Below are 14,652 nucleotides of genomic sequence, written 5' to 3' on the forward strand. Positions count from 1 at the left end.
TGCAAAGATGCTGTAACCACTATCTTCGGCTGCAGGCTCAAGCTATAAGGTAAACAGTGCGTAGAGGCCAGGGGCAACACGGAGGCCTTCCCGGGGGGGTGGGGGTGGGCACAGTCTTTCGTGGGGGGCAGTCCTTCGGGGAGGCCAGGAGGGAAGCCGGACAGCAGCACTTCCCGACTGACCCTCCCTCCTCGCCCTCTAAAACAGGTGCAGCAGCATCCAGCCAGCCAGCAAGAGCAGCGCTGCCGCTCCTGCTTTAGGGGGCGAGGGGAGAGGTTCCGAATCGGGAAGCAGATTTTTTTAAAATTTAAATCGATTCGAATCGATTCACCCGAAGTGATCTGAATACTGGAAGATCTGGATTGGGTTTTAAATTACCAGAAGAGCAATTTGATGCTGACTCAATCCCTGGAGTATCTAGGAGTCTTGTTCAACATGGCGGCCAGCCACATCTATCTACCAAAGGCATGCAGACAGAATCTGTGCTCTTAGATTTCTTCTCTCTTGGACAAGTCAGCTTCGTCAGCATGGGACTATCTTCAAGTCCTGGGGTCCAAGGTGGCCACAATAGATGTGGTGCCTTAGGCAAGAGCCTGCATGCACGCATTACTTTCACGCTAGTCTCCACAGATGGACATGCTACAGACATGTCTTCCCTGGATGCTGGAGGCTCAAGCTAGCATGGAATGGTGCCTCTGTCCTTGGTCCCTCTCCAAGGGCATGCCTCTTTAGATTACTTCCTGGACGGTCGTAATGACAGATGCCAGTCTCCTAGGTTTGGGAGCTCATTGCAATCATTGTCCGATTCAGGGGCGGTTGGACACCCTCTCAGAAGAATTGGTCGATCAACAGGTTAGAACTGCGTGCCATTTGGTTAGCTCTTCTAAAATTGCATCAGACTATCGAAGATCAATCAGTCAGTATCTTCTCCAACAATGCTACAGGTTGGCATATGTCGGTGGCCAGGGAGGCACCAAATGTGCATCTCTATGTCTGGAAGCCCGGCTGCTCTTCTGCTGGGCGGAGCATCATCTTCAGGTGCTATCGGCAGCGCATGTCGCAGGTGTGGACAATGTTCAAGCCGGTAGAGTTTGGATCTGGGCAAGTGGATGCTGTTGATGGCAGCATTTCAGTCCATTGTTCAGCGCTACGATCGTCCTCAATTCAACCTCATGGCGAAGGCGAAAAACAAGAAAGCAGACAGGTTTTTCAGTCGAAACGTTTTGAGCCCAGAAGTGAGGCATCAAACATCCTGTTGTATGTCTTTCCTCCCTAGCCCATGATAGGCCGCATCCTTCAACGGATTTCAACTCATCAGGGAAAGGTCATTCTGGTGGCTCCAGATCTGATGCATCTTAGAGTAGGCCACAGCCTCCAGTTGCAGGTACTCCCAGACCTCCTTTCACAGGGTCTAGTGTGCATGGAGGATCCAGATCGCTTTGCTCTTATGGCATGGCTATTGTATGTGAAGCACTAGAGCGCAAAAGATATTCAGAAGTAGTCATTGCCACACTTCTCAGGTCTTAAGAAGTCGACCACTGTCTCTGCCTATGCTAAAGTGTGGAAGACTTTCCAACATTGGTGTGCTCAGGAACGGGTGGAACCGTTTTCAGCTCCAGTTTCAGTGGTATTTGCTTTTCTGCAAGCTGACCTTGAGAAGGACCTCACCGTGGCTTCCCTTCAGGTTCAAGTAGTAGGGTTCTTTTGTTTCAGGGCTTGGAACCACAAACCTATGCAGGCGTCGCATCCAGACATCGCCAGATTTCTGAAGGGTGCTCTCCATATCAGACCACCGATCAAAGCACCATTCCCTTCATGGGACCTTAATGTGATTCTGCGAGATCTCATCAAACCTTTGTTCCAGCCGCTGGAAGACGTGTCCCTCATGGACTTGACCCTAAAGGTGTGGTTTTCTGGTAGCGGTGACCTCAGCAAGACGAGTCTCAGAGCTCCAGGCTCTTTCTTGCAGAAAGTTTTTCCAAACTTGAAACTTAAATTTGAAACTTAAGATCTTGGAGACTGGAGTCTCTTTGCATACTATTCCTTCTTTTCAGTGTTTCATTTTAATCAGAAGGTTCACTTACCTGTATAATAGTCCACAGGTCCTAAGAAACAGTACCGCATTTTGAAGAAGTTGGACGTCAAAAGAGTGCTTCTTCACTATCTGAAAGTTACCAATGAATTTAGACTCTCTGACCATCTGTTTGTGCTGATTCATTCAACTAAGTGAAGTATGCTTGCTTCGAAGGCCACAATTTCCAGATGTTCCAGATATTGGCATGTATAATCAAACATTTTTGATGTTTCTTCCCCTGAATATTTAATAGATAAATGTTGCTTAATCTCCTGTATTTCTTGCACTGTCCTTCTCCTTATGGTATTTGTTTTAAGAGTATATTGACAAATTCTTTGTGTTTTCAAGTGGTTCAGTTTTGGAATTCGTTACCTCCAGAATTGCTAACTTTTGGATTCTTATCCTATCTGTTCAGAATGTTCTTAACACACCATAGGTATGAGCGACTCAGAAACAGAAGATTAGATTAGATCATTAATACCTTTTTTTTGTTACTTATTTTTGCTGTTGTATACTGTATTTTTCGCTCCATAAGACACACTTTTTTTTTTCCACCCAAAAGTGGGTGGAAATGTTGGTGCGTCTTATGCAGCGAAGATCCAGATTTTTACTGCACATCGGGGTTCCCAGCCGCTCAACGCACACAACACACTGGCTACTCACTAAGGCTTCTCACAATGGAATGCTGCCTGCTTTGGGCTCGCCAAGCTCGCTCAAAAAGGGGGACCTCCGCCTGCCTCACACGGTGGACCCTTTCTCCATTTTGTAAATGTGGCATAACGAATTCCACCAGAAGGTATAATTAGTCTACTGTAATTTTTCCAATTACTGGTAAAAGTTTATTATTACTTGATGAAATTTGACTTTTTGTTCTCATTGACATCCCAAACATTATTGTATCATGACAGGAGTTGCCATACAATATATTACCAGTAATTGGAAAAATTACAGTAGACTAAATTATACCTTCTGGTGAAATTCGTTATGCCACATTTACAAAATGGAAAGAGTAAAGGCTTTATGAAATCTAATAGATATTTGGGATGATATATAGTCTCTAAAGGGGCTAAATGTACTGTAACATGGGCGTAAATGCTTTCTATGTTTGAGGATATAAATATACAAAAGAGGTAGTATGTAGTTTTGGCCAGAAATAGAGACCACAGGCCCCAATCTCTTCTTGGGATCCTTTGGTGGACCATAGAGGTTTCAGTGAGGCAAAAAATTAAATTTAATCATGGATGGACTAGGTACAGAGGATCCTTGGTTATAAAAAAAAGTGTAAAATCTGAGATGATTTAGTATAGGCCACTTTTCTGTAAAATATCCAAAATGGTTAACAGCAGAGTAAAATATAATTAAACAGGTACTGCTGTAAGTAGGGAAATAGAACAGACAGATGGATTTAACCCTGTCCTTGCCTATCCTGTGCCCTGTCCCGGCCTACCACTAGAACACCAGAGGGGGGACAGGGTACAGAGCCTGGCAGAGAGGGGGGGGGCAGGGGGCAGAGCTTGGTAAGGAGTGTGGGGTTGGGGGCAGAGCCTGGCAGGGAGAATTTGGTTCAGAATGGTTTTTTTCTTGTTTTCCTCCTCTAAATCTAGGGTGCGTCTTATGGTCAGGAGCAAAAAAAAATACAGTAATCTGCTCTGAACCATTATTGGGAGTTGGCAAAATATAAGTGATTCATAATATAACATACAGTAAGACATAGCTGTAGCTCCCCCTACCTCTCTCTCTTACAGGTACATTGAGGAGCACATTCAGCGAACAGGTGTGGCTATAGAAACCCAAGGCTTCACTTTTATCACCAGTGGTCGGAAGCGGGAGTCTCTAACGGTGAGTAGTAGGGAAAGAGACCTAACAATTCCAGTTTGAGTGGCCTAGAGATTAGAGCAGCGACTGAGAACCGGGGAAGCAGGGCTCAAATCTTACTCTTGATGTTTCTCATGTCCTTGGAATAGTCATTTTGCCCTCCATTGTCCCAGATAAATTAGATTGGAAAGCATTGGGGTTGGGAACTGCCTACTGTAGGTGAATTGTAACTTACTAGTGAGCACAGGTTTGGAAAAGCAAGTAATTAAATACAAAATTGGCCTTATATGCAGCCATGGGTCACATTTTCATAAAATGCCATTCAACCTTCTTTTGTGTTGGAGAATTGTGGGGACACTTCCCACCTGTGTAACCGCTGCTCATGGATTTAGCTCTGACCTTGGTTCTGATTCTCTCATTGCTGACCAGCTATGTCTTACCATAGCTTCTTGCCTATTGCTAATGCCACAGTTTCGCATGCCATTGTGTAGTGCCAGCAGCAGGCAGGACCTTAAGGGGTGGACATAGGGATTCCTGCTTCTGCAGGAAAAATTGGAGATTGGACATAAGGAGAGGCTACAGGGAAGAGAAGATTGACACTGATACTGTAGGGGAGAGAATAACACACAGGAGGAAGAAAGTAAAGGAGAGTGGTTGGTGAAAGGAAGGGAAAAGAGAGGTTTTAGTGAAATTGTGATGAGAAGAGAAAAGAGGACTGGGAAAATAAGCAGAGAATGTAAAGCAGAGCGAGGGAAAATAAAATGGAAGCAGAAAAATATAAGAATAAATTTATCTAGATCAGGGGTGCCCACACTTTTTGGGCTTGCGAGCTACTTTTAAAATGACCAAGTCAAAATGATCTACCAACAATAAAAAAATTTTTAAAAACCCACAAAGCACACTGAAAGGCAGAGAAAATGTTAATTATCATTCATATTCCGGGTTTTTTTCAAAGAGGTCAAGGCAGATGACTCTATGCAATGTCATCTCAATGACAACCATACAAAAATAGACAAATATAGCCCCTCCCTTTTTACTAAACCACATAGCAGTTTTTAGCGCAGGGAGTTGCGCTGAATGCCCCACGCTGCTCTCGACGCTCATAGGCTCCCTGCGCTAAAAACCGCTATTGTGGTTTAGTAAAAGGGAGCCATAGTGCAAAATATAGACAGCAGATATAAATTCTCAAAACAGACACATTTTGATCACTAAATTGAAAATAAAATCATTTTATCCCAGGACAAGCAGGCATGATATTCTCACATGTGGGTGACGTCATCTACGGAGCCCCGATGCGGAAGCATTTTCAAGCAAACTTGATTGAAGATTTAAGTTTGCTCTGCTGCTCCACGCATGCGTGCCTTCCTGCTCCACTAGGGGGTGCATCCCCTCGTGGTCTCCAGTTCAAAATTTTCCGCGAACCTAGAAGCCGTGTTTTTCAGGCTCTGCCCCAACTGCCTTCTAGCACCGCGATTTTTTCTTGTTTTTCACGATTAAGTCGCTGTGCGCGAATTCCTTACCTTTTTACTTGATTCCTGCTTCGTTTTCAACAACCCGGAGGCTTCCGGGTCCCCGTGGCCGCGTGGCTAGTCGAGCCGCGGCTACTTTCGATTTAATGTCCCGGCCTTTGACCGGCTTTAAAAAGTGCACCCGGTGCGAGCGGCTTCTTTCTCTCACAGATCCGCATCGCCGGTGCATCCTCTGTCTGGGGGCGGCTCATCCAACCGACTCCTGCCCCCAGTGCGCTATTTTCCAAAACCGGGCCCTCTGCCGAAGAAAAGCCCGCATGGCGGATCTCTTCACCCCGGACCAACCCTCCACCTCGGCCTTGAGGTCGGCCCCGGCCTCGGCCCCGGCCTTGACCTCGGCCCCGGATACCTCGGCATCACCTCGAGACTCGACCCCGAAGTCCTCGGGACAACAGAAAGCCTCGGCTCCGGGTAAGTCCCCTCTTCCCCCTTCAGGTTCTGTAACAGCGAAGAAGCCAGCCTCGGGGACAACGGCGACGCATGGCGGAAGCCCCATGCTTACAGCCCCGTCTAAGCCCTCCAAGCCTTCGGGCCGTGCCTCCACCACACGGGAATACTCTGATACGAGGTCGCCCCAGGTGGAGGGCACCGAGGCAGTGGACATGCCTTCGATGCTGTCCGTGCCCGTCTTCCAGGACCTACTCCGAGTGATGATCACGTCGGAGCTGTCCACTGCAATGGCCCAGTTTCAATCGGCCTTGACCTCGAATGTGCCAGACCAGCCTGAGCCTCACACCGAACAACCTCGAGGAAAGGTGCGCAATCCTCGCCGCATCCCATCCTCCTCGGACTCCTCGCCGAGACGCCCGAGACGTTCCCCCTCCGCGGACCGCCAAGGGGCAAAACGTCGGGCTAGAACGACAGAAACCTTGAACCGCCGTACCTTCAAGAAGGCCCGAGGTTCACCAACTCTACGAGGCCGTTCTCCCACACCTCGTACAGGACCACTAAGGGTGGCTGAGTTATCACTCTCCAACCCGCGCATCCTCCGAACTCCCCCTCGGACGTATTCTCCGAGGGAATCTGGATCGAGGTCACCGATCCGACATCGATCGGTACCCCTAACCCCGGCATCGTCTCCGAGGGGCTCCTCGAGACGCCGAAGATCGACAACCCCGGAACACTCTCACAGTGCTTCCCCAACCTCGGAGCATGGATCAGAACATGAACCTCGATACTCGAGGGAAGCCTCCTTATCCTTCTCCACCCGACGAAGGTCTCGTTCCCCGACCCCGCACGGGGCCCCGGGGACATCTCGCCCATCCTTCACCCGCTTTGTCCAAGACATGGGCCACGCATTGGACTTAGACCTCCAGTCCGACTCCAGATACTCGAAGGAGTACCTGGCGGAGCTGGATATGCCATCACTGCCCAGAGAGTCCCTTCGCTTACCACCTAACCCGGTACTCCAACAGGCCTTCTTCAGGAACCTGGAGACCCCCTACATGGTCACGGCCGTACCCTCCAAAATGGAGGCCAAGTACCGCACAGTACCTTACCCGGGATTCGAGCAACCACAGCTCTCCCACCAATCGCTGCTAGTGGAATCCTCCTTGAAAAAGGCTCACCCGTCCCGGGTCTCAGCAGCGGTCTCCCCAGGCCGAGAAGGCCGAACCCTGGACAAGTTCGGCAGGAGACTATACCAAAACGCAATGATGGCCTCTAGGGTGCAAAGCTACACTTTCACCTTCACATCATACCTCAAACACCTCATTGGACTATTGAGAGCCTTTGAGACTGACCTACCGGCCTCCCGGCAGGGAACGTTCGGCCTGCTCTTAGAGTCCCTCTCCAACCTGCGCCTTCATCTATTCCACGCGGCCTACGATGGCTTCGAACTCTCCTCCAGAGAAGCAGCCTTCGCTATCGCCATGCGCCGACTAGCTTGGCTGCGCCTGGTCGACATGGACCCCAACTTACAGGACCGGTTGGCTAACCTCCCCTGCGTGGGGAAGGAATTGTTCGATGACACTATTGAGGCGGTGACAAAACGCCTCTCCGAACATGAACGCTCGTTTGCCTCCCTTGTCCGGCAAAAGCCCAAACCGCCAGCGTCCAGGCCATACAGGGCCCCTCCGCGCCGCTACCCACAAAAGTCCACCCCTGCCTTCTCACGGCCCCCACCCAAACGTCCGCAAGCCCACCACAGGGCCATGCCCAAGTCTCAACCGCCCGCGACCACCAAACCATCCCCGTCCTTTTGACGGGACATGCGGAAGGGGGCGGGCCCCCTCCTCCATAGTCCCAGGCCGCCTTCCTATCGGAGGTCGACTCAAAGCCTTTTACCCTCGCTGGGAACAACTCACGTCGGACGCATGGGTCCTTGGCGTGATCTCATCAGGGTACTCTCTCAACTTTCGGGCCATTCCCCCGGACAATCCCCCAAGGAATTGCCCTCCCAACCGGACTCAGCTACCTCTACTCCTCTCCGAAGCTCGAGACCTGCTTCGCCTGAGAACAGTGGAGAAGGTCCCCCCCGACCAACGGGGGAAGGGCTTCTACTCCCGTTACTTCCTGGTACCGAAAAAAACGGGAGACCTACGCCCAATACTAGACTTGAGACGCCTCAACAAATTCCTGGTACGGGAAAAGTTTCGGATGCTCTCACTACCAACACTCTACCCCCTGATCGACGAGGGCGACTGGCTCTGCTCCCTCGATCTCAAGGAGGCATACACACATGTCCCAGTGCACCCCACTCACCGCAAGTTTTTGCGTTTCCAAGTAGGGGACTGGCACCTACAATACCGAGTCCTCCCCTTCGGACTAGCATCATCACCTCGGGTCTTCACCAAGTGCCTCGTGGTGGTAGCAGCAACCTTACGTTCCCAGGGCCTCCAGGTATTCCCCTACCTGGACGACTGGCTAATCAAAGCCCCGTCCAAGGAAGGGGTTATCTCAGCGACCCAACAGACTATTACCTACCTACAAAGTCTGGGGTTCGAAATAAACTTCCCAAAATCTCAACTACGCCCCTCGCAGTCCCTACAGTTCATCGGGGCCACGCTGGACACGGTTCACCTCCGTTCCTTCCTCCCTCCTCCGCGCCTGGAGGCGTTAGTAAGTCTGAGCCGAAGGATCTCTCGGCTGACCTCAGTATCAGCTCGACAGATGATGACCCTCCTGGGCCACATGGCCTCCACCGTCCATGTCACACCCTTCGCCCGCCTCCATTTGAGAATCCCTCAATGGACCCTGGCGTCTCAATGGCGTCAAGACCGGGACCCGATCGACCACCCCGTGACAGTGACTCCTTCATTGCAACGATCGCTCCGCTGGTGGGCCGACTCTTCAAATCTTTCCAAAGGTTTGCTCTTCCTCACCCCACCCCACAGCAAGGTACTCACCACGGACTCGTCGGAGTACGCTTGGGGAGCCCATCTGGACGGCCTACGCACCCAAGGAATGTGGTCAGCACAAGACCGTCGCTGCCACATCAACGTGCTAGAACTTCGGGCCATCTACCTCGCAGCTGTAGCCTTCCAACATCTGCTCCGCGACCGAGTGGTTCTCATCCGAACCGACAACCAGGTAGCGATGTACTACGTAAACAAACAAGGGGGCACAGGGTCTTGGCCCCTTTGTCGGGAAGCCCTGCGTCTCTGGAAATGGGCAATCTCCAACAACACCTTCCTTCGGGCGGTGTACATACAAGGAGAACAAAACTGCCTGGCGGACAGACTCAGCCGCCTCCTCCAGCCACACGAGTGGTCACTACACTCTCAGACCCTACGAGGAGTGTTCGAACGGTGGGGGACGCCTCAAATAGACCTGTTCACGTCCCCTCACAATCACAAGCTGCCTCTCTTCTGCTCCCGGATATACTCCCCGGACCGGCTCGAGGCCGACGCCTTCCTCCTCAACTGGGAGGGAAGGTTCTTGTACGCGTTCCCACCGTTTCCTCTGATACTGCGGACGCTTGTCCACCTGAAAACAGTACAAGCCACCCTGATCCTGATTGCCCCTCGCTGGCCACGCCAGCCGTGGTTTTCCCTGCTACTTCAACTCAGTGTCAGAGATCCACTGCCTCTGCCTCTGTTTCCCTCTCTACTGTCACAGGGTCAGGGTTCACTGTTACATCCCAATCTTCAGTCTCTTCATCTGAATGCTTGGTTTCTCTCCCCCTGACTGCTCTCCCCGTGTCTCAATCAGTTAAGGAGATATTGGAGGCCTCTAGAAAAACCTCGACGAGAACCTGCTACTCCCAAAAGTGGACCAGATTCTCAACCTGGTGCTCCTCCCACAGCCAGGACCCGGTGTCGGTCCCCGTCCCCCTGGTCCTTGACTATCTACTTCAACTATCTCATTCCGGCCTAAAGACCAACTCCATTCGAGTACACCTCAGTGCGATTGCGGCCTTTCATCAGCCCCTGGAAGGGAAAGCCCTCTCGCTCCATCCCTTAGTCACTCGCTTCATGAAGGGTCTGCTAAACGTCCACCCCCCTCTCAAACCTCCCCCGGTGGTTTGGGACCTTAACGTGGTTCTGGCTCAATTAATGAAACCTCCATTTGAGCCACTAGACAAATGCCATCCAAAATTCCTCACTTGGAAGGTAATTTTCTTACTCGCGCTCACGTCCGCACGGCGGGTTAGTGAGCTGCAAGCGCTGGTAGCGGACCCACCCTTCACGGTATTCCATCACGACAAGATGGTACTCCGCACCCATCCAAAGTTTCTACCTAAAGTAGTGTCTGATTTCCATCTAAATCAGTCCATCATCTTACCCGTGTTTTTCCCCAAGCCCCACTCTCACCCCGGAGAAGTGGCGCTCCACACTCTTGACTGCAAAAGAGCGTTGGCCTTTTACCTCCAACGCACTCAGCCACACCGGAAAGTCCCACAACTGTTTCTGTCCTTCGACCCAAACCGGTTAGGCCACCCAGTTTCCAAACGCACCTTGTCCAACTGGTTGGCCGATTGCATCTCCTTTTGCTACGCTCAGACTGGTCTCGCGCTGCATGGTCGAGTAACGGGACACAAAGTCCGAGCGATGGCAGCCTCCGTAGCCTTCCTCAGGTCCACACCTATTGAGGAAATCTGCAAGGCTGCCACGTGGTCTTCGGTTCATACCTTCACCTCCCACTACTGTCTGGACTCCCTGTCCAGAAGCGATGGCCGGTTCGGCCAATCGGTATTGCGAAATCTATTTGCTTAAATTGCCAACTTCCCTCCATCCCTCTTCAGTAAGCTTGGAGGTCACCCACATGTGAGAATATCATGCCTGCTTGTCCTGGGATAAAGCACAGTTACTTACCGTAACAGGTGTTATCCAGGGACAGCAGGCATATAGTCTCACAACCCACCCACCTCCTCGAGGTTGGCTTCTTGGCTAGTTAAGTGAACTGGAGACCACGAGGGGATGCACCCCCTAGTGGAGCAGGAAGGCATGCATGCGTGGAGCAGCAGAGCAAACTTAAATCTTCAATCAAGTTTGCTTGAAAATGCTTCCGCATCGGGGCTCCGTAGATGACGTCACCCACATGTGAGAATATATGCCTGCTGTCCCTGGATAACACCTGTTACGGTAAGTAACTGTGCTTTTCCTACTTTTGTTTGGTGATTTCATGAGTCTCTGGTTGCACTTTCTTCTTCTGACTTCTTCTCACTTCACTCTGGCTGCACTTCTTCTGACATCTTCTGATTTCAGCCCACTCCTTCTTTCAGCCTCCTATATGCTTTCTCTCTTCCATACCTCATTCTCTCCCCCAATTTTTTCTTTCTTTTTCCCTGCCTCCTGTTCTTTCTTTCTCTCTCTCTCTCCATGCCCACTTTCTTTTTGTCTCCCTGCTTGCCCCCTTTGTTTCTTTCTCCCTGCCCTCCCCCAAGCCACTAGGTTTGCCGTCGCCACCGAGGAACAGGCCTCCAAGCCACCGCCCCCCAAGCTCTGCATGCAGAAGCCTTGCACTGACCAGCATTCTGCTCCCCTTCAATTCTGATGTCGGAGAGGAAGTTCCGGGCCAGCCAGGCAGCGATTGGCTGGCCCAGAAATTCCTCTCCGATGTAAGAATTGATGTCAGGGAGAGGAATGCTGGTCAGCGTGAGGCTTCTGCAGGCCCAAATCTCTGGATCCCCAGGGCCGAGGAAAAGAAAAGAAAAAAAGCCAGTCTTCCATGAGAGCCGTTCCAGTCTCTTTTTAGCACGACACTCAACTTCCCATTTTCAGGCTCAAGACGTCAGAGCAGCAGCAGCAGCTCCGGCATTTTGGGCAGAGCACCTCCTGCTCCCGACCGCCTTTCTCCAGTCTGGCTTGTCAATTCCGCCAGGGGCAGCCGGCGCTCAGCTCTCAAGGGTCGTGACTTCCCTAGACCTCCCTCCCGCCTTCTCCCGAAGGAAGTGACATCATTCCCCAGTCGGACGACGGGTTCTGGCAGTCGGGCAGGAAGGGCGCAGCAAGAATGAGTGTGCGTGGGGAACCTTGGGGAGATTCCGGTGGGGAACCTTGGGGAGAGGAAGGCTGATCGGCCGGCCGATTGGAACGGCAACACGAGATCGACTGGCGTTGTCTTCCCGATCGACCGGTCGATCGCGATCGACGTGTTGGGCACCCCTGATCTAGATAGACACAATTGTATGTAGTTGAAGGAAAATTCCTTTTGTGTATACATTAGAACTTTCTAACTCCTGCTGCAGGGTCAGTACAGTGGTTGGAAGAATCTCTGAAGTCACTTATTGTAGCCCATTAGCGAGCCTGCATATCACCGTATACCAACTATAGTTGTCCCTGTTGTTTATTCCTTATTTGTCTTACTTTCTATCAACAATTGTATTTCTTTCCCTTTCGTAGCGTATGTCCGTGTGTCAAGTCTAAGTTGCGTGTATAGTTCCCTCATAAGTTGTAATTTTAATTATGTACATTGCTTAGAATTTTGATTAAGCGATTAATCAAATTTTTAATAATCTTGAAGAGGTGGTAGTGGAGGGGGGGTAATGTGTACTTGCTTTCCTGACTTAAGTTTTCTCTCACTGCATGGCTGAGTTGTTTTGCAGTGCTATAGATTTGGAGCAACGGCATGAACATTTTACTTTAGTCCACTTGTTATTTTAAAGACCATTTGATACCCAAAGACTCCTAAGGTCATAAGGCAGAGGAAGGAGGAAGCTTCCTCCATCTTGTTCCTCCTTCCTCCACCCGACGCCACTCGAGCAGGAAGGATTTGCCCTGCCCTGCAGACTTTGCGAGCCTGCTTCTCTCCAGCCCATCCGAGGGCTGCTAAAGCCAGCGTGACCCGGCCTCTCTCCAGCCCACAGCGGGCCGACGAAAGTTTTTCTTCTTTCTTCGCACCAGCGCCTCCAAGGCAGAGGAAGGAGGAAGCTTCCTCCATCTTGTTCCTCCCTCCTCCACCCGACGCCACTCGAGCAGGAAGGATTTGCCCTGCCCTGCAGACTTTGCGAGCCTGCTTCTCTCCAGCCCATCCGAGGGCTGCTAAAGCCAGCGTGACCCGGCCTCTCTCCAGCCCACAGCGGGCCGACGAAAGTTTTTCTTCTTTCTTCGCTCCAGCGCCTCCAAGGTAGAGGAAGGAGGAAGCTTCCTCCATCTTGTTCCTCCTTCCTCCACCCGACGCCACTCCTGCAGGAGCGTGCGGACCTGCTTTTCACTAGGAACTTTGCCCCACAGCCCACCCAAGAGCTGCCGAAGCCCCTGCAAGACTGTACTAGCAAGCTCTGGCTCCTCTCTGCCTCACCCCACCTATCAAGGTCCACTGAAGACCTCCAAACTCTCAGCTCCCCTTACCCAACCCGGATTCTGCCCGTTGTCAAAGCTTACCATTGTTTATACCCCTATTTTCTGTACCATATTTTACTATTGTATTTGCTCCTGCTTTGACGCCAAACTTTTACCAGTTTTTTGCTCAGTTTCTGCACCATATTGTACTCTCTGCCAACGGCTCTTTTACCAGTCTCTCACTTCAGTTGCCCCATTCCCCTAGCACATCCTGGGCTACTTATATATCTTAACTGTGCAATCCCCATTACTTATTTATTGCCCCAAGTCTCTCCGCTCTAAGCACCACACGGAAAGCGCTTAGCCGCCAATTGTCCTCACTAGCCCCTTTAGTCCCCAAAAAAAAAAGGCTCTCCTCCCCTCTCTCGGCCCCGTATTTAGTAAGCTCAATTCAAGTTCCCCTGCTCCCTCCTCAACCCAAACTCTACTCCCCCTTGCTGCAGACTCTCACACACCAACCACCCCACCATGAATCCATCCTTCTGGATCCTTCTCCTCCTACTCTGCTCACCCCTCTATCCTTCCCTCTGTCTGAAACCTCCCTCCCCCAACCTACTCGACCCCGCAAACACCAATACCATCTGCCCCGGACTCAGAATCCCCACACTGATACGCACCAGAAATTCCCCTCCCAAGAAAAACCCCCGAAAAGTCAACCAAGATTCCCTAAAGACCCTACCCCCTGCCAATCTTCTCAACACTGTCCCGGACTCTCTCACCCCAGTCCCGACACTTTATTGCAACGCCAGATCCGCGTGCAACAAGACCCAAATCTTGAAAGACCTTCTAGACGAGCTCGACCCTGGATTTCTGTGCATCACAGAAACATGGATCGCCAAAGACGACCTATTCACACAAAACGAACTCCTCCCCCACGGTTACCAAGGCCTCTTTTCTCCCAGACCCAATCGAAAAGGTGGTGGCCTGGCACTCCTCTACAAATCTTTCTTCGACGTCCAGCTCCTTGAGACGGGCACCCATCCTCCTCTAGAATATTTGCTTGCTTCAGTCAATGACGAACTCCGCACCCACCCATTGGGCATCCTATTACTATACCGGCCACCCACCCCTTGGGCAAAATCTTCAAATCTCGTCTATGAGACCATAACAAATGCCTTCCTTAAATTCCAAAGACTTCTGATTGTTGGTGATATCAATCTCCACCTCGACGATACAAATAACAGTGATACATCCGAATTCAACAACTTCCTTACCTCTCTTGGCTTTCCCTCACCCACCCCATCCCAAACCCACGAAAAAGGGCATACTCTAGACTTCACCACCTTCATTGATCTTACCACCTTCAAAACCTCAACCGACGACACTCGCTGGGAACAAGTCCCTTGGTCAGACCACTTCTTAGGGACTACCTGTCTCCCCGTCTTCATGTCACATCTTGACTCCCCACCCCACTCCTCTCATTCCATAACCTACCGCAAAAAAACCTCGAGCAACCTATTCTGGTCCAAATTTCTCAACAAACTCTCCTCCAACCCTAGACCTATAGACC

The 14,652-nt window shown here is 51.0% G+C and overlaps 1 protein-coding gene across 1 annotated transcript in view; it reads left to right on the top strand.

Annotated features, from left to right (window-relative positions):
- The window catches only part of LOC117360249, a 48,334-nt gene that overhangs the window by 5,516 nt on the left and 28,166 nt on the right, over positions 1-14,652 (top strand). Inside the window, exon 3 of the mRNA XM_033943899.1 lies at positions 3,820-3,913. Within this exon, the coding sequence (XP_033799790.1) occupies positions 3,820-3,913 (94 nt within the window). The remainder of the gene's footprint in view (positions 1-3,819; positions 3,914-14,652) is intronic.

The sequence above is a fragment of the Geotrypetes seraphini genome, chromosome 5, assembly GCF_902459505.1.
Source record: "Geotrypetes seraphini chromosome 5, aGeoSer1.1, whole genome shotgun sequence".
NCBI classification, from domain to species: domain Eukaryota; kingdom Metazoa; phylum Chordata; class Amphibia; order Gymnophiona; family Dermophiidae; genus Geotrypetes; species Geotrypetes seraphini.